Here is a 20,459-nt window from a genome sequence, read left to right as displayed (position 1 = left end):
TCCACTTCCATACAGAATAAGTTTTCGTGCCGAGCGCATTCGCTCGGCAACAAGCATACAGGTCAAAAAAAATATAAATGAAAAGGGCACTTACTTACGATTTTCATCTACACATTTTCAACCAAAATATAAGCTCGGAGCGAGCGCTCTCCCGCCCTCGGCACCGAGCATACACAATACGAGGATCATTTCTGGGAAAATGAATTCCCGCACTTACGCCCTTCAGTCCCGGCACTCGGGTAATCGGAGGGCGTGGAGAAACCAAGATCCTTTAATTCACAATTGAATTCAATGGAAATAAATATGAAATGATTGTACTTACAATTCAGTTTCACTAGATAAATAGAAAAAGAAAAACACAACCATGCGAAAGCAACGACGATGAAGCGGGCAGAGAGCGATGATACACGTTTACACGCCAGCAGGCCGAAAGCAAAAGTGATTTGTTTACCTCCCAGTCGCGTGCGCGCGCCTGTCGGACAAGCAGTTAACTACCGAACCCCTTGTTCGAAAGCTTACGACCTATCCAGCTGCCGCTAGTACCTTCCTATTGTAAAAGGACCGAAGGTTTGTATGCCGTGTCGGAACAAAGTGAATTTCTAATGGGAAATTGATTTCACTGACCCCTTGACTCGGGTCTACCATAAACAATGCGGGAATGAAACAACTTAGGCCACCAAGCTGCTATTAATATAATAAATAATTGGCCTTCTCTAGATTACAAAGTCTAAAAAAAAATCTACAAAGTCTAAAAAAAAAAATCTAAGTCAACAATTCCTACAGATGGCTAAGAATGATGTTGGGAAACGAATTCTTTCATTACTGTAAGCTTTTATCTTGGGCGAAGTTATTAATATATTATCATTATTCTTTTTACATCAAAAGGAAAGACACGTCATGCATAGAAGCAATCTTTTTTTTCCACTCACTTTTCAAAATAGTTTCTATTGTTGCTTTCATGAAGGAAATTACCAGCAAAGATAACCATCATGATAATGAAATTGAAAGAAGAAATCGCAATGAGGGCAAGCGGCCTTGGTCAAGACAGAATGCTGTCTTACAACTAGATTCCCATAGTGTAGAGAATATTTTTTTCCTTACTTTTTACTTCAAGGTCAATAGCAGTTATCTGGAAACTCTTACCATAGGTCTTAAAGTCATGTGTTCAATAGAATAAAACCTGTGATATTATCGATTAAAGTGGAAACTGAATCCCTCTCCCTCCCCTTTTTTTTAAATTAAATATTCAAAAGATCGCCAGTGAATAGCAGGAACGAGATACGAAAGGCTCAACTTACGAAAAAATTGAGATACAAAAGCAAATACGAAGATCTTTGCGGCTCTACATACGAAAATTGTTCAAGATACAAAAGGTTGTTGCTGTAAAGTCCAAGATTCGCCCGGACCACCGATAACAATTTTAAAACTCACACGCCGCCAACTGGGTACACTCGCCACCATCCTCCCGCTCTCCCATTGGTTCCTGATGCTAGTCACCGCTGTAAGATCCTTCTCTCCTACTGGTCAGCATCTCTCCCATCGTGCATCTACGTAGCGGCGTGCTTCTTTGGCCACTTCGTAGCATCATCGGTATCGTAAGCACATGGAATTCGTTCGTTCTATACGATTCCGTTTTTTAACGTAAATTCGTTAGGGAGTTCATTGTAGTATACTTTATTGTGTTGTGTGAGAACTTTACTACATACGTATACTACATAACATAATTATGTACAGTATATATGTAGTCATGGGTCCCAAGAAAGTTAAAGTTCACGGAAAGAAGAGGATGCTTTGTTTGGAGACGAAGATGGAGATCATTAAAAAATATGAAGCTGGTATGCGATTGAGTGTGATCGCCAAGGAATATGACCGAAATTCATCGACAATAGGCACCATCCTCAAGCAGAAGGATGTCATCAAAGCAGCTACACCTTCCAAGGGCGTGACTATTTTGTTCAGCAAGAGGACCCACGTGCACGATGAGATGGAAAGGCTGCTTCTTGTCTGGATAAAAGACAAAGAAATTGCTGGCGATACGATAACGGAGACGGCAATCTGCCATAAGGCCAGCGCTATTTTCATCGCTTTGATTGCCCAGGCCGAAGACGACGGAGGAGAAGGGACATCAACGCCAACCCCAGAGTTCAAGGCTTCTCATGGGTGGTTCGAAAAATTTCGTAAACGGACTGGCATCCATACAGTGGTGCGGCATGGGGAGGCGACCAGCTCGGACACGAAAGCGGCCAAAGCCTTTATCAAGACATTCAACGAGATGACTCTCTCAAAGAAGGCTACAATTCTCAGCAAGTCTTCAACTGTGATGAGACTGGCCTTTTTTGGAAAAAAATGCCTCGTCGGAAGTACATCACGCAGGAAGAGAAGAAGCTACCCGGGCATAAGCCTATGAAAGACAGGCTTACGCTCGCACTTTGTTCGAACACCAGTGGGGATTACAAGGTGAAGTCCCTACTTTTGTATCATTCAGAGACTCCTCGAGCCTTCAAGGCCCACAAAGTGCTTAAGGAGAAGCTTCCAGTGATGTGGAGGGCTAATGCGAAAGCCTGGGTAACGAGACTTTTGTTCACCGAGTGGGTAAATCTGTGTTTCGGCCCAACAGTGAAGAAATTCTTGGAAGAAAAGCGCCTCCCTCTGAAATGTCTGCTGGTGTTGGACAATGGCCCTGCTCACCCTCCTGGCCTCGAGGAAGATATCCTAGCAGAGTATTCGTTAATCAAGGTTCTTTATCTTCCGCCTAACACCACCCCTCTCCTCCAGCCCATGGACCAGCAAGTGATATCAAACTTCAAGAAGCTGTATCCAAAACATCTTTTCAAGAGATGTTTCGACATCATCGATACCACAAACCACACCTTGCGTGAATTTGGAAGGAGGATTTTGATGTTGTGATATACATCCGACTCATCGACCAAGCTTGGCAGGAGGTTTCGAGGTGAACCTTGAATTCCTCGTGGAGGAAACTCTGGCCTAATGTCGTATCCGTCCAAGAATTCGAGGGATTCGACGTGGGCGAAGCTGGTGCTACAGATTCAGGAACAGTTGACGATCCTGAAACTGTTTCGCAACCAGATCTTGACGGGATCGTTGCACTCGGCAAGTCCATGGGGCTGGTCGTCGACGAGGACGACATCAATGACCTTCTCGAGGTGCACCAAGAGGAGCTTACGATGGATGACCTGAAGGAGTTGGAGGCCATGCAACATAACGTCGTTCAAGAAGAGTTCTCTAGCTGCAGCGAGGAGGTGGACGATGACTCTATGACAACGGCAGAAATTAAGGATGCTCTAGCTGCTTTTCATAAGGTGCAATCATTCGTAGAAAAGAGACACCCCGAAGAGGCTTACACAGGTTGTATGCTTGCACAGTTCAAAAGCAAGCAGAAGCCTCTAGTAGGAGTAAGCAAAAAGGAGGAACCAAGTGATACTATGAAAAAACAGAGAGTTGAAAGTGGTAAAGTTGAAATTTTGTATAAAAAAAATGTAAGTATAAAAAAGTAAAAAAAAAAAAAAAAATATAAAATCAAAGAAAAAAAAAATTAATTTTAAGTTTTTTGTAAAGTTAAGTGTTACAGTTTTGTTAATGTGTTTAGTTTATGTTTTCCTGACATTTTTTTGTGTTTCGTAAAGTTAAGTACGTACTATAAGAAGTTTTCTGCCATTTGTCCTCCTCCTCTGTCGCTACTTTCGGAGATAGCCTCACTCGAACGGTAAGCTTCCACATTTTACTACATGCGTACGTATGTACATACAGTATTTCTTGTATACCATGTACACTAATACACTTTATTTACAGGTACATACATATTAGTACTACTATTACATATTAAGTTAGGTATTGAATGGTCCAAATTGTTGTAGTATTTCATTGTTTATAGGTCAATTTAGCTTTATTATGAAATTTACTGGGGTGTTTTTGGAGGGCTTGGAATGGATTAGCCATTTTACATGTAAAATGCGGTTCAAGATACGAAAAACTCATGATACGAGCCGCCTCGGAACAGATTAATTTCGTATCTCGAGGTACCACTGTACTAGAAATCTACGAAGTCCGAGGACACCCACGCCCCCATATTCATTCAATTGATGTATATAAGTGTGGTTTCGGGTGATTTCAACAACTAGATATTGTTCTACTTCTATGGCTTAGCAAAGCAAGCAACTTCATTTTTCCTGAGTTGAGTCAAGAGAGTACAATACGTACATAGTGATTGAATACGCAATTTAACATCACAGCATTCATTCCTCATGTATATTTTTTTAACCTTTGAGTTTTTTTGGTCGGAAAACTTTACAGACAACTGTTAGGAATTTGAAGTTTGACTAATGTAATGTCTTCTGAAGGTCTTTAGAGACTTTCACTGGCTGTAGCATACTTTTAGAAGTTACATTTGTATATTAAGTTTAGCTCTTATATACATATATCTAGAAAGGGACAACATCCCACTCCACTAGATCTAGTCATGTAGCTCCACTAAGCAGTAACTCTGGAGTTTAAAGCATTAAAAATGTTACGACTTATGAAAGAGACTGTTCCTGAAATGCCAAGAACTGTCCTACAATTTTGTTAGAATAGACTAGACGTTCACCCTACAAGAAAGTAACGGTGATGATGTATGATTTGGAATAAATAAGTTTTTTACAGGGATTGTTGTTATCCTAAATTTAGTAATGTGTATTTTCCTTTGAAGCTCATAATATCAATATTCTCATAATAAAACTTTATTATTACTATATTACGTATATACTTGTTAAAACATTGGATATACTAGACAAAATTGATGAAAACAAACTGTCACTGAGATACTTCCAGCCAATCAAGCTCTTTGTAACAAAACAAAATAGCCTCAGATAAACTGTAACTGCCCACTGCAGTATTACCATAATATGTATCCCAGTATGGCTTACCAATAGCCATACATTGTGTACCAAAATTCCTGGAGGGAACTGTACACGCACCACATTCATTGTATTTAGTGACCAAGTAATCTTCAATGATTAAATTCTGTGCAAAAAAGCAAACATTAGGATGGATGGGTAATTTCATTACATCTTTTCCCCATGCTTATACAGTCCATCAAGAGTCCTTGCTGTTTCTGTTTTTTGTCTCTGGCCATCCACACCTTTGCTATCCTTTGTCTTTTCAAAATCTGTTAATTTTAGTACTTGTACATTTTGCTCTACTTTGAGGTGGTACATATTAGTTACTAGTCACTAATTACCTGACCAAAAGACTTAGAGAGAATGACGACCCAGAGATAAAAGTAGCAGAGAAAAAACTTACTTTTCGCTTGAAGAATCACTTGATGTCCATTTCTTTGGGCCCGTGTCCTTAGTATGTTGCTTATCTTCCTATAAAAAATTAAAACAAAATAAAAGTTAGGAAATAACAATCAGTAACTTTAATAATTTTTCAAAATCTCAAACCATCATTTGTGATGAAATAGTTTATATTTGGCACAAATTATCATTATACAAGTTTTTGTGTCAAGTTTTGGCTTCATGGATTTAAGATGGGAAAGTGTCATGTCCCCTCTAGTCAGTTTAGTCCTCTTACTGTCTAAATGCCAATCTGGTTCAAGTCACCCTTGTTTCAATTTTTATAACATTCACTAACAAAAAATTGGCATTCCATGGAAGGAGGTAAATCAAAATGAATGGCAGTTAAAATGCCCCACCCAAAAAAATGTTCTTGTTTACTATAAGAACATTCAAGGGATATTTTATAATATGATATTGTTATGATACAATAAAGTTTGTTCATACTTACCTGGCAGATATATATATAGCTGTATTTTCTGAAGTCCGACAGAAATTCAAAAACTTCCGGCACACACAGTGGTCGGCCAGGTGGTTAGTACCCATTCCCGCCGCTGGGAGGCGGGTATCAGGAACCAGTCCCATTTTCTATTCATAATTTTTATTTCCACTGTCCCCTGAGGGGAGGTGGGTGGGTACTTAATTATATATATCTGCCAGGTAAGTATGAACAAACTTTATTGTATCATAACAATATCATTTTGTTCATGAAACTTACCTGTCAGATATATATATAGCTGAATCCCACCGTTGGAGGTGGGAAGGGACAGAATAGAAGGATTTTGGGAAACAAATGCATGCAGATGATTTACATCTTGGTTCCACCTGTTAGCATTGCTGGCTTCGTGGTTATTGCCACGTAAGTCTGCTTGTGCTACTAGAGTTGCCAGCGAGGTAGAGACCTATATAGCTGGTGCACTCCAGATGATCTGTCAACAGGGGCGAGACCACGACGTGACTAGACCATATTGACCATACCATGAGGGCTAAGAAGTAAAATAAATATATATAAAAATATATATCACCACCTGACCAACCTAGCCAAAGTTAAGGTGTGTTAACTAAGGCTTAAGAGTTAAGAAGTCACCGTTGTCGGCGACTCAACTACTAAATTAAGAGCTCTTCCTAACCATTTTCTACAGGATAGGATGAGTGGGTACTACTTGCCCCCAAGATTGTGTCTGCAGACACGTATGGCCCTAGCGAGCAGCAGATCTCATATGTCATCTTCACATCTCGCAGGGAGTGTGAATTGAACACAGAGTTTGCTTCGCTAAAACATGGTACTCAGGATGTTGCTGAGTGCCATGCTCTGTTGAACTGCCTTCCGAGGCGCGCCCTCACCTCGTGAGCATTCAAATCAAAAGATTTCAAATCTTTGTGCCAACACAATGAAGGAGCTTTTTTGAAAGAACTCCTTAACAATAAAGCCAGGGTGTTCTTCGATATGGGCAAGTCTGGTCTTTTCGGAACACTGCAGATTGTCCGTACGACTTCGACTTTCTTGAGTTTTATGTAGATAAAACTTGAGAGACCTGACAGGGCACAGGACTCTCTCTGGCTCCTGCCCAATAACTTGTGCCATCCTTGATTCCAAGCTCCTGGCCCAAGAACAAGACGGGTTTCCATTCTTAGGCCACAACGGAAGGCTTAGAGAACGCACCGCCTTGTGTTCTCTAATGCCAAAACTTCTGACGATGGCTGAAAACCTCACTAACCCTCTTTGTCGTATCTAGGGTGGTTAGAAAAGGGCCTTCCTGATCACGTGCAAGAAGTTAACAGGTAGGAGATGTTCGAATGCTTTGACATCAAGAACTTCAGACTATGTCTAAGTTCCATATTGAAAGCTTCGATCTGGACATGCACAGTCAGTCAGTCTGTACTAAAAGTCAGGTGACCGACACAGTTGACCAGTCAGACGCATCAAGGACAGCAAGGCTGTACCCTGAAGACCATAAGGCACTATTCTTCGCTGAAGGATGAGTGTCTGGACTGCCTGGGCGATTCAAGCTAAGCAAACCTTGTGGTATGAACGCAACCAACGTCGTTAGCGAATCAACTCCTGAGCCACTCCTGACTCGAGCTTCTGGTGCAAGGAGAAAGGAGCGAGGAGCAAAAAGGCGATTCAGTCCCGAAGGACGAATGCCTGACAGTCCAACCTGGTCTCATGTTAAACGATCATCGGGGTGTGTAAACGCAACCGACTTCGTCAACAAGAAACTCAGGGCTACTATGTGTCTCCTGATCTCGCACGAGTGTCTGACTCCGAGAAAACAGGTGAGACAAAAAGTAGATGGTGAGCGAGTTTCGAGATTCCACAGAACTCAAAGATCGTGAAGGGCTTTGTTGTTTGACAGAAGCAAATCTCTGAGCCCAAAGGCCGTCAACAACATATTTGCGTATTCTTTAATAGTTGTGATTGCCAGCTTATCCCATTCTTCAAACAAGGAAAAGGGAAGACGGCAATCTTATGCTGTCAACATCTCGATAGTCTGAACGTAGTCAGACTCAGAGCGGAGAGGTTATAGGTACCTTTCGTGTTAAAGTAGACCGACTCTCTCGGAAACGGTCCTTGGAAGGACGTGACCTCTGTGAATCTAGGATCTTGAAGGCCAACATGGGGCGATTAGCGTCATTGTTCGCTCCCTGTGATGGTATAAATCATCTTATTACATTTCCTAAGCGGTTGAAAAAGGGGAAAAAAGACTAAAACATCCATCCCTGTTCAATATCATAGCGAAGAGATGTATGAAAGGACGTCCCTAAAGTCTCCATACTCTCAACATACTTCTAAAGAAAGATTCCACTCGGAAGTCAGTAGCTGCTGCCGTCGATCGAGACGATTCGTACGGACTTTTGCAATCCTGTAACGAACCTCTTAGAGGATCGTTACTTCTACGTCTGTTGTTATAATAGGCTCTTTCTCTTAAACCCGAACAGGGACCGAGAGAAGATACTTCCTAAGATATGAGAGAGCTGTGGAAGATCAGAGTTGATATGGACCACTGGTTCCAAAAACTCGTTTCCAGGACTGGAGGGACGACAGAATTGCTTCCACTTCTTTCAGATTATGATCCAGGACATCTGAAACCCTCTCCAGATGTCCGGCACCTTCTTTCTATCACCTCAAGTGATACTTAACGCACCGAGAGATGTTCAGAATCATTCCTAGATCTTTTAATAAAATTTCAGTTTCCCGAGGTAGGAAAAAAACTGTAGAGGTCTGAATTGCAGTCTATTCAGGAAACAAACTTCTTTAGGAAGGAAATGGTCCCCAGCAAGCTCATCCATTCCCTCACACAGTATGTTTACTTCCCTAAAAAGGCTGCGCTTTGCCTAAGCAGGAGAGCATATAATAGTGAAATGTTGCGGTAGACTCGTAGTCCTATACCGTGCGGTAACGAGCACCGAAAGGAGTAAGCGATATCTCTGAGAACATAGTAAGGCAAAACGAATGCAATGTTTATTCATTCATGTAAGAAATCCCCTCAATCTTAGGCTAAAGTCCGTGATTGTAGGGCAGAGATACAGTTAGTCAGTCAATCCCGCAGGAGAGAGAGAGACGTAACTGCCAGCACAGAGATACGGTTAGTCAGTCAATCCCAGCAGGAGAGAGAGACGTAACCTACAGCGGCATGACAGCGAACGAGCTGGTACTGCCTCGTTTGGACTGGCGAGAGGACAGTGACAGCAGCAGCTTACGATCGTCGTCTCTTAACTTTATGCCTAGGTTGCCAGCTACCCTATTCTACGAAGAAATAGGTCCGTAATTTTTTAGCATAAAGAGACTCTCAAGCTGGTATATTTAAGCGAAACAGAAAACGCTAAATATATAGATGTGTTTGGTGTCGTCATAACACTACCATACAACGGTAAAAGATAAATCGGAAACTCCTGGAAGGCTGCAGGGAGTAACGATTAAATGTCCTTAAAGTTAATAGACAATAGACCTCTCGGTTGCCATCCGAAGAGGTAACTACAGCAAGCGTATATGACTTGAGCCAACCAGTAGTAAAATAACGCAAGGCAAAATATGATATTATATTGCAATAAATTGTTTTTTCATACTTACCTGGCAGACATATATACTATAGCTGAATTCGGAAATACAGCTACATACATATCTGACAGGCAAGTTTCATAAACAAAACTCAAGAGAATTGAAGCGGACAGCTCAAGCTTCTTATGTTATTGGACATAAGCGTTCATTGACGTAGTCCACAAGTCTATTTCTTGTACGAGTCTGCGAATGATGAATGAGAGCTCTTCCGAATCTTGTCAATAAGAGCTTATCCGCTTACGCAATATAAAGTTAATGAGAAGTTTGTCAATGAGAACTAACCCATTTACGGGACAAAGAGATAATTTGTCAATGAGGGGATACCCACTTACTTGACAAAACGATAGTATATTGTCAATGGGGGAAATTCACTGAATTGACAAAACGTAATCCAGGAAGTCGAGCATTTTATTTTCGATTCCCGTCTCAAACGAGGAAGGGGCAAGAATCCTGTTAAGAGACGGCTTACGACAGGTAGAACGACGATGTTCAATTCGGCAGCGTAAGTCCCGACTAGGAACTAACAAAATCTATCATCTGAAAAGCCCTTTCAGATGGGCTAAAAGCTTGCAAAATTATCCTGGGAAGAGGAAGAAACTCTCCAACCAGCTTCCTCTCCGTATCAAAATTTATTGGCAGTATGGCAAAGGAAGTCCTGTCTTGCGCTTTCCTCCTTTTGATGAGTGCCTTTGCAAGAATCCTACTGAACGTTGCCGAGAGTCCTGACGTGCAGGACGTCGAGCTTTTACATAACCCATAGCTGCCTTACCGCAAAGTCTTGACTGCGGTTAGAGCAAAAGAGATCTTTCCTTGAGCTTTCCATAACTCCATCCAATCCTGGACTTTACGAAAAGCAATATTACTGACAAAGACCTCTATAATTCAGCGAAACCCGTGGCCTTGCTGGGTTTTGAAAACGAAGTTGCCTTTTCACTTTAAGCTTCCTCCGAAGCACTGCTTACTTTCACATTCTTCGCAGGCTATGTAGAAGGGATCACCGAAGTTAGGTGAAAAAATCTTTAGGCCCAAATCAGCTTGAAGACTTCAACAGAAACGTTCAGCCAGGCGACACACCCTGGCTGTGCGCTCGGCGTCCACTGACTAGCAGCGAGCACGCTCGGCGTCCATTGGCGAGCAGCGAGCACTCTCGGCGCGCCCGCTCGGCGTCCACTGGCGAGCAGCGAGCACTCTCGGCGCGCCGCTCGCGCTCCGGTATCCACTGGCGTGCGCTCGGCCTCGGCGTCTACTGGTGTGCGCTTGGCGTGCACCCGCGCGGCGCGCCTGGCGTCCATCCGAACGTCCGTCCAAGCCGAGCGTCAAAAAAAAGCGTGCAGAAAAGCGTCACGCTCCTGACAGGCGTCAATGCAAGCGAAACTGCCTTCAGGGAAGACATTAGACATCTCGGAGAGAAAACCGACTGCACGAAGCAGTCTCAGGTGAAGGGTTGATCGTGTGAGAATACGCGGGGCGAGGGGGGAACGCCTTCTTATTCTCACAGCAAACAAGCTAGGACGTCCGCGCTCAAAAGCGTCCTGCTAATATGACTTGCTTTCCCTTTTCTCGGTGGAAAGACGTACACGAGTTCAGGCGACGTTCGCCTTCTTACTTCTCACTGCAACGCATGACGAGAGAGAGAGAGAGGACGTGAAACGTCCTCTTCTATAAAGCTTCTATTTAGAGGGCGCGAGTCCTTCCGAAAGCTCCAAACCCTGCGCAGGGAGGACGCTTCGGAGGACGAGAAGCAATCCTTCAGGATTCGTGCACGCACTTTGGCAGCCTGGGAGTAACTTCAGGTCTGCCGAAGGCACGTCAGATCGGTGGGAGTTTCCTCGTAACCCTCCTTCGGCTTTCGACATGCTTCTCTCCCTGTTCCTGGGAGTCAAGCAGAGGTCCCGGCCTAGAGGCGAAATAAGGCCGATCTGACGCACCCTCCACTACACAAGGGGCACTGTCACTGCACTTAGCCACTTCACTTTTGCTCTCCAAAGCCAGCACTTTCGATTCTAAGTTACGAATCGATAGAGTATCAGAGAAAGGTCAAATACCCTCTACAGAAACTGTTTAGGGCCCGAAGGCAACATTACAGGGTTAGGAGTAACAACTACAGAAGTAGCACTTTTCACCACAATGATAGGAGAGCGAGCACCTTAGATTCCAAGATACAGATGAATCATAACGTAAAGGGCATTACCTCACGAGACATATTTATAGCCCGTAGGCCATACTACAGGGTTAGGCAAAATAGTCTACAGGTAGGTTAGCCTACCCTGACTTTGTTTACTGATTAATTGCGTACATATGAATCATACGTCTTCCTTATGGAATTAGACAAAGTCTCACACTCCTTATTCAATGACAAATCTCAACAAAGAAGCAAGACACATAGCCCTCGTGCATATCGAGTGCGGAACTACGAAGCTTTCGGTAGCCACACCCTATCTTAGCAGACACACCCTCTGAAACTAGCCTAACTAGGATTCAGGATATACAACAAAATGAATCATATTCAAAACAATTTAAGATAGCGTATGCCTAGCCACAAATCCAAGTCAATAAATCAAAAGACAATTAGGATATTTAGCGGCCATGAAGTTTCCAAAATCCTAAGACGGAGGTACTGAAAACAGGTGTTTCCAGCACCGGCGACAGAAAAATTATGAATAGAAAATGGGACTGGTTCCTGATACCCGCCTCCCAGCGGCGGGAATGGGTACTAACCACCTGGCCGACCACTGTGTGTGCCGGAAGTTTTTGAATTTCTGTCGGACTTCAGAAAATACAGCTATATATATATCTGACAGGTAAGTTTCATGAACAAATTGAAAATTTTAAAAGCCTAGTTACTTACACAGATTCTACTGGTCACTTTTTACCAGATATATGTATGTAACTGTAATACATAACAACAACTCCCTGTGCTAATATTTTACACTCATACATGTACTTTGTCCCCTTTTCTGTAAAAAGTTGAATAGATACCAATGTAAAAATATGCTGGCCATACAAATTTTACTAATTTTTACTTGAGATTTATATCACTGCATTTATCAAAGGTATTATAAATTAGAAATTAGATATACTACATAATAATTATTTATGGGAAAAAAGTTTTGGATTCATTGTTACTCTACCAGCAGAGAATCCTAAAGGCAATAGCTCATGAAGCTTCATGTTAAACCATGAAAAGGTTAACATCATTTAAATGTGAAATAATACTTTACAGTACAAATAAATCTCATATGGGATGAAATTTAAAGATATAAGGTATTATTTGATGAAAAAGTTTCTCTTTTATCGTCAATACTTTTAGAAATACAGTAGACACCCCCTATTCGCAGGGGATGCATACCAGAAAACCTCCACCCCCCCCCCCCCCCCCCCCCCCCCCCCCCCCCCCCCCCCCCCCCCCCGCCAAATAGCCAGAATCCACGAATAGTTGAGACCCCCATAAAAACACTTAAAACTGCCTATTCTGTTAGTTAACTCAAGAAAAACCCAGCTAAAATGTTTAGATCTGTTTTTTTTTATAGTTTTATCACAAAAAGTCTATTTTATGATGAAATTGATAAAAAAAAAAAATTGTGGATATTTCTCATGGAAAAATACTGCGAATAACGCCATAATGGAATCCGCTAATATGCGAGTCTGCAAATACGGGCGTTCACTGTACACTATTAGCATTTGAATAGAGTTAGGGTCAGACAGTGCTGGGCCACCAGAAATGAGCCCATTTCCAGTAAGACTTTGGTTTGTTCGTAACAATAATTCTGATCTGTTTACATTAATGGATTTCGTTCTTGAATTTCAAAGTTGGTGATGTGTTGTAAAGCCTCTTTTAAGCAGTTAAGCGTGACTCCAGAATTCATCTGCCAGAAAACTACAGTTATATACTAAGGGTTTACACCCCTGCAGTATTTAATACCTTCTCTTCTATTAAGAATAAAAACCGCTGTACAGTGAATGACCGTATTCATGTTCACAAGATTCCTGGGTTTGTGGTACTTTTCACTAATAAACATTCACTGAATAATGTATTTTCATGTGAATTTCATGACTAAATACACTTTTTGTGATTAAACTAAAATAGTCAGGTATAAGCTTTTTAGAAGGTTTTTCTTGTTTGAACTATCAAAATAGGCAGTTCTAAGCATTTTTAGAGGGTTTTTAAGTATTTGTGGGGGGTCTGGAACAAGCATTGGCCAATTATTGTCCAAATATTAATGTATAAGAGAAAAGAACATGGAAAACTGAGAAGATTCAATACAAAACTAACTTGGATGAAGCAGCCATTCTTTTTGACAGGACACTTTGGAACAGAGGGTCTACATACATATTATTATTAAGCTATCACAAGCCAAGCTGAATGCTACAAGGATTGCAGACCAATACAAAATAGGGTATCAAATCATTGTAGTATATACACATGAAAACTTTACCTCACAAACTTCACCAACATAATAGTCTGCCATCATAGTTCGTGCATCTGTTGAATGGCCAACATCTTCAAAAGCTTCAGTTGTATTTCCGCCTGCCTGCTCCAGCAAAACCTCTTCACCTCCAGGATGCTGAATAAGAAAATACATAACAAAAATTATTAAAAAATCAATCTGGTTTATTTTCAAATAAAATATTAACAAAAATGTAATATATGTAATAAGTTTTCTCTATCATAACCTCTCTAAATACAGTGGAACCTAGGTTTTTGTACATAATCTGTTCCAGAACGTCTGACAAAGTCCAAAATGTATGAAATCCGAAACAATAATTTCCATAAGGAATGTAAATAGTAGAATTAATGCATTCCAGGCACCCAAAAATATTAACAAAAAATTACAATTTGTCCAAAATTGCATTTTTCCTAACTATACAAACCTGAGGTCCTTTTACAATAGGAAGGTAACTAGCGGTAGCTGGACGGCCGTAAGCTTCGAACAAGGGAGTTCGGTAGTTAACTGCTTGTCCGACAGTCCGCGTGCCGCGCGACTGGGAGGTGAAGAATCACTTTTGCTTTAGGCCCAGGCAAAAAAAACGCAGAGTGAGGGGTGGCATGAGGTGGGACTATATGTAAAAGGACCTCAGGTTTGTATAGTTAGGAAAAATGATATTGTTATGATACAATAAAGTTTGTTCATACTTACCTGGCAGATATATATATAGCTGTATTTTCTGAAGTCCGACAGAAATTCAAAAACTTCCGGCACACACAGTGGTCAGCCAGGTGGTTAGTACCCATTCCCGCCGCTGGGAGGCGGGTATCAGGAACCATTCCCATTTTTCTATTCATAATTTTTATTTCCACTGTCCCCTGAGGGATGGGGGTGGGAGGGTACTTAATTATATATATCTGCCACGGTAAGTATGAACAAACTTTATTGTATCATAACAATATCATTTTGTTCATGAAACTTACCTGTCAGATATATATATAGCTGAATCCCACCGTTGGAGGTGGGAAGGGACAGAATAGAAGGATTTTGGGAAACAAATGCATGCAGATGATTTACATCTTGGTTCCACCTGTTAGCATTGCTGGCTTCGTGGTTATTGCCACGTAAGTCTGTCTTGTGCTACTAGAGTTGCCAGCAAGGTAGAGACCTATATAGCTGGTGCACTCCAGATGATCTGTCAACAGGGGCGAGACCACGACGTGACTAGACCATATTGACCATACCATGAGGGCTAAGAAGTAAAATAAATATATATATAACAAAAATATATATCACCACCTGACCAACCTAGCCAAAGTTAAGTGTTAACTAAGGCTTAAGAGTTAAGAAGTCACCGTTGTCGGCGACTCAACTACTAAATTAAGAGCTCTTCCTAACCATTTTCTACAGGATAGGATGAGTGGTACTACTTGCCCCCAAGATTGTGTCTGCAGACACGTATGGCCCTAGCGAGCAGCAGATCTCATATGCCATCTTCACATCTCGCAGGGAGTGTGAATTGAACACAGAGTTGATTCGCTCAAAACATGGTACTCAGGATGTTGCTGAGTGCCATGCTCCTGTTGAAATGCTTCCGAGGCCGCGCCCTCACCTCGTGAGCATTCAAATCAAAAGATTTCAAATCTTTGTGCCAACACAATGAAGGAGCTTTTTTTGAAAGAACTCCTTAAACAATAAAGCCAGGGTGTTCTTCGATATGGGCAAGTCTGTCTTTTCGGAACACTGCAGATTGTCGTACGACTTCGACTTTCTTGAGTTTTATGTAGATAAAACTTTAAGAGACCTGACAGGGCACAGGACTCTCTCTGGCTCCTGCCCAATAACTTGTGCCATCCTTGATTCCAAGCTCCTGGCCCAAGAACAAGACGGGTTTCCATTCTTAGGCCACAACGGAAGGCTTAGAGAACGCACCGCCTTGTGTTCTCTAATGCCAAACTTCTGACGATGGCTGAAAACCTCACTAACCCTCTTTTTGTCGTATCTAGGGTGGTTAGAAAAAGGCCTTCCTGATCACGTGCAAGAAGTTAACAGGTAGGAGATGTTCGAATGCTTTGACATCAAGAACTTCAGACTATGTCTAAGTTCCATATTGAAAGCTTCGATCTGGACATGCAGTCAGTCTGTACTAAAGTCAGGTGACCGACCAGTTGACCAGTCAGACGAATCAAGGACAGCAAGGCTGTACCCTGAAGACCATAAGGCACTATTCTTCGCTGAAGGATGAGTGTCTGGACTGCCTGGGCGATTCAAGCTAAGCAAACCTTGGGGTATGAACGCAACCCAACGTCGTTAGCGAATCAACTCCTGAGCCACTCCTGACTCGAGCTTCTGGTGCCAGGAGAAAGGAGCGAGGAGCAAAAAGGCGATTCAGTCCCGAAGGACGAATGCCTGACAGTCCCAACCTGGTCTCATGTTAAACGATCATCGGGGGTGTGTAAACGCAACCGACTTCGTCAACAAGAAACTCAGGGCTACTATGCCGTCTCCTGATCTCGCACGAGTGTCTGAACTCCGAGAAAAACAGGTGAGGACGAAAAAAGCAGATGGTGAGCGGAGAAGTTTCGAGATTCCACAGAACTCAAAAGATCGTGAAGGGCTTTGTTTGTTGGACAGAAGCAAATCTCTGAGCCCAAAGGCCGTCAACAACATATTTGCGTATTCTTTAATAGTTGTGACTGCCAGCTTATCCCATTCTTCAAACAGAAAGGGAAGACTGGCCAATCTTATGCTGTCAACAAATCTCCGATAGTCCTGAAACGTTAGTCAGAACTCAGGAGCGGAGAGGTTTCATAGGTTACCTTTTCGTGGTTAAAGTTGACCGACTCCTCTTCGGAACAAAAGGTCCTTGGAAGGACATGACCTCTGTGAATCTAGGATCTTGAAGGCCAACATGGGGCGATTAGCGTCATTGTCGCTCCCCTGTGATGGTATAAATCATCTTATTACATTTCCTAAGCGTTTGAAAAAGGAGAAAAGAGACTAAACATCCATCCCTGTTCAATATCATAGCGAAGAGATGTATGAAAGGACGTCCCTAAAGTCTCCATAACTCTCAACATACTTCTAAAGAAAGATTCCACTCAGGAAGTCAGTAGTTGCTGCCGTCGATCGAGACGATTCGTACGGACTTTTGCAATCCTGTAACGAACCTCTAGAGGATAGTTACATTCTACGCCTGTTGTTATAATAGGCTCTTTCTCGTAAACCCGAACAGGGACCGAGAGAAGATACTTCCTAAGATATGAGAGAGCTGTGGAAGATCAGAGTTGATATTGGACCACGGTTCCAAAAAACTCGTTTCCAGGACTGGAGGGACGACAGAATTGCTTCCACTTCTTTCAGATTATGATCCAGGACATCTGAAACCCTCTCCAGATGTCCGGCACCTTCTTTCTATCACCTCAAGTGATACTTAACGCACCGAGAGATGTTCAGAATAATTCCTAGATCTTTAATAAAATTTCAGTTTCCCGGTAGGAAAAAACTGTAGAGGTCTGAATTGCAGTCTATTCAGGGAAAACAAACTTCTTTAGAAGGAAATGGTCCCCAGCAAGCTCATCCATTCCCTCCCACAGTATGTTTACTTCCCTAAACATAAAAAGGCTGCGCTTTGCCTAAGCAGGAGAGCATATAATAGTGAAATGTTGCGGTAGACTCGTAGTCCTATACCGTGCGGTAACGAGCACCGAAAGGAGTAAGCGATATCTCTGAGAACATAGTAAGGCAAAACGAATGCAATGTTTATTCATTCATGTAAGAAATCCCCTCAATCTTAGGCTAAAGTCCGTGATTGTAGGGCAGAGATACGTTAGTCAGTCAAATTCCCGCAGGAGAGAGAGAGACGTAACAATGCCAGCACAGAGATACGGTTAGTCAGTCAATCCCGCAGGAGAGAGAGAGTAAACTACCGCGCATGACAGCGAACGAGCTGGTACTGCCTCGTTTGGAGTTGGACTGGCGGAGAGGACAGTGACAGCAGCAGCTTACGATCGTCGTCTCTTAACTTTATGCCTGGGTTGCCAGCTACCCTATTCTACGAAGAAATAGGTCCGTAATTTTTAGCATAAAAAAAAAAAAAAAACGAGACTCTCAAGCTGGTATATTTAAGCGAAACAGAAAACGATAAATATATAGATGCGTTCGTGTCGTCATAACACTACCATACAACGGTAAAAGATAAATCGGAAACTCCTGGAAGGCTGCAGGGAGTAACGATTAAATGTCCTTAAAAAATAATAGACAATAGACCTCTCGGTTTTGCCATCCGAAGAGGTAACTACAGCAAGCGTATATGACTTGAACCAACCAGTAGTAAAATAACGCAAGGCGAAAATATGATATTATATGCAATATGACAATTTGTCCAAAATTGCATTTTTCCTAACTATACAAACCTGAGGTCCTTTTACAATAGGAAGGTACTAGCGGCAGCTGGATAGGTCGTAAGCTTTCGAACAAGGGGTTCGGTAGTTAAACTGCTTGTCCGACAGGCGCGCGCGCGCGCGACTGGTAGGTAAACAAATCACTTTTGCTTTTGGCCCAAGCAAAAACTGCAGAGTGAGGGGTGGCATGAGGTGGGGCTATGTGTAAAAGGACCTCAGGTTTGTATAGTTAGGAAAAATGCAATTTTGGACAAATTGTCATTTGTTCCGACACGGCATACAAACCTTCGGTCCTTTTACAATAGGAAGGGACTCACTTCATTGGTGGGAGGAATCTGAGTCTTTTTGTGAACAGACTGGTGTTCGCCCAACCTTGGAATGCCTCCCTGGTCGTAAGAGCGAGGGAGGGATCCAAGAGCCTCTGTCCGATTGATCGGGGTGTGCACCGCAGGATCAATGGTCAGACCTCTGGACCAAGTACTAAGAGAGAGGCAAGCGTATCTCTTCGTACCAGCAAACAAGAACAAGTTCCTATTTGCAAGAGGCAACATAAAGTTATGGTTTGTCTCTTGTTGGCATCCACTTCCCCCCCCTTGTAGGAGGACGTGGTGGATATTCGCTCCCATCCTAGTGAAAAGGGATAGGATTGGGCTCTGTCGAGTAGCTCACCGGCATCTCGTCCTTATCCAGCAAGGTGATGACCGTATCCCTCTACCCACAGGTAGAGGGGGAGAAAAAGATAGGAAGAGAAGCCAGTCACTTTCTCATTCACTTATCTATTCTTACAGTCACACCAGGACTTGATGCTGTTCAGCCTGCTAGGTCGTGGGTTAGCTAGACAACGTGTTGAGCAGCCACCACGGGTCCTAAGGAAAACGATCCAAGGACCTGTGGGCAATATCCAAAGGTAGAAGGAGGTGCCGGTGGTCTGGTTGTACCAGACCCCTGCCTTCAGTACCTGCGCCATGGAGAAGTTCTCGTGTAACTCGAGGGAGTGTACTTCTAGGTCATCTTGGTGCTGACGAAGAGTCTTCAACACTCATCCTGGGATGTCGAGTTTCTTCAGAAAGCGCGTCGCGCTTTCACAGGACAAGAAAGCAGCATCTCCTTCGCATCGAAGCGGTGAAGTCCATTAGGGAGGGGATTGTGAAGGACTCTAACCGATCGTCAGGAACCGAAGGGTTCAGAGTCTTCGCTACGAATTCGGTACGAAATCGAGCGTCACGAATCCCCATCCCCTGGATGCTTGACTTCGCAGGAAAAGTCATGCAATTACCTCAGAGGGAAAAGAAGGGAATGGTCGTATGACCTAACCCTCTTCTCGACTTCGGTGATGCCCTGTACCCATACTGGTCTATCCGTCTGCAGCGAAGAAGTTCTTCTCGGTAGTGGATAGGACCACCGACACTCAATGGTGTGTCGATGGTATGGGTACTGTGACAAGCCGTTAGGACGAAGAAAAGATTGTTATGGAACAACCGAACTAAGTCCACAGCGAAGTTCGTAACAGACTTGGGCGCTCTGACAGCTGCCGACTGACTGCGTTCGGTTAGGAGCAAGTTGTCCAGGCACCCGAGCAAGTCACGTGACCTTCGCCTTAAAAAGGGTTTCTGCCAAGAGACTAAACAAATAATTTGTTCGTCACCGATGCCAGAAGGCAAGGTGATGACTCTCTTAAGGCATGTGCCCAACAGGCGAAAGTCAATTGCCTTCTAGAGACCGAGGTCCTTGATGGCAAGATATATCATAGTATAGTTGATTCTCGGCTAAGGAGAAACAACACTATGTGTCGTTTGAAGACGAAGGTGTCAGAAAATGCAACCTACGTCTTCGCAGCTGAACCGAGAGAAGGATTCTCAAGATTCTGAACCTGTGCTACAAAGACTGAGAACGCTAACCGCTATTCATTGCTGTCCGGTGAGGATCGTAGTTGCAATAAAAAGCGGAGTGCTTTTCAGTAATGAAGACAGGGAAATACTGCCTGAAGAACTGCTTCTCATGGGCTGAACATTTGGAAGTAGAGCTGTCAGGTCGGAGAGTAGGCGATGTCTTCTGACATATCTGTTAATTCGGGGCGAGCAATGAATAATTGCACACCTACGAATACGAGATATTTTGAAGACAAACTCAGATGTCTGCAAAAATCATTCGCATTATCGCGGTGTTCGATGCAGCGGTTGACTAGTACAGACTTCTGTTACCGTGCGGTAAACAGAAGATGAAAGAGTCCAAGAGA

General features: G+C 42.8%; 1 protein-coding gene across 1 annotated transcript in view; it reads right to left on the bottom strand.

Annotated features, from left to right (window-relative positions):
* The window catches only part of LOC135207267 (cytochrome b5-like), a 76,851-nt gene that overhangs the window by 24,503 nt on the left and 31,889 nt on the right, over positions 1–20,459 (bottom strand). The window contains exons 2-3 of the mRNA XM_064238922.1: positions 13,830–13,958; positions 5,299–5,366 (exon numbers count right to left, since the gene is read on the bottom strand). Of these exons, the coding sequence (XP_064094992.1) occupies positions 5,299–5,366; positions 13,830–13,958 (197 nt within the window). The remainder of the gene's footprint in view (positions 1–5,298; positions 5,367–13,829; positions 13,959–20,459) is intronic.

Source organism: Macrobrachium nipponense, chromosome 32 (genome assembly GCF_015104395.2).
Source record: "Macrobrachium nipponense isolate FS-2020 chromosome 32, ASM1510439v2, whole genome shotgun sequence".
In the NCBI taxonomy this organism is placed as follows: domain Eukaryota; kingdom Metazoa; phylum Arthropoda; class Malacostraca; order Decapoda; family Palaemonidae; genus Macrobrachium; species Macrobrachium nipponense.
This window is presented reverse-complemented; position numbering and strand designations above follow the sequence as displayed.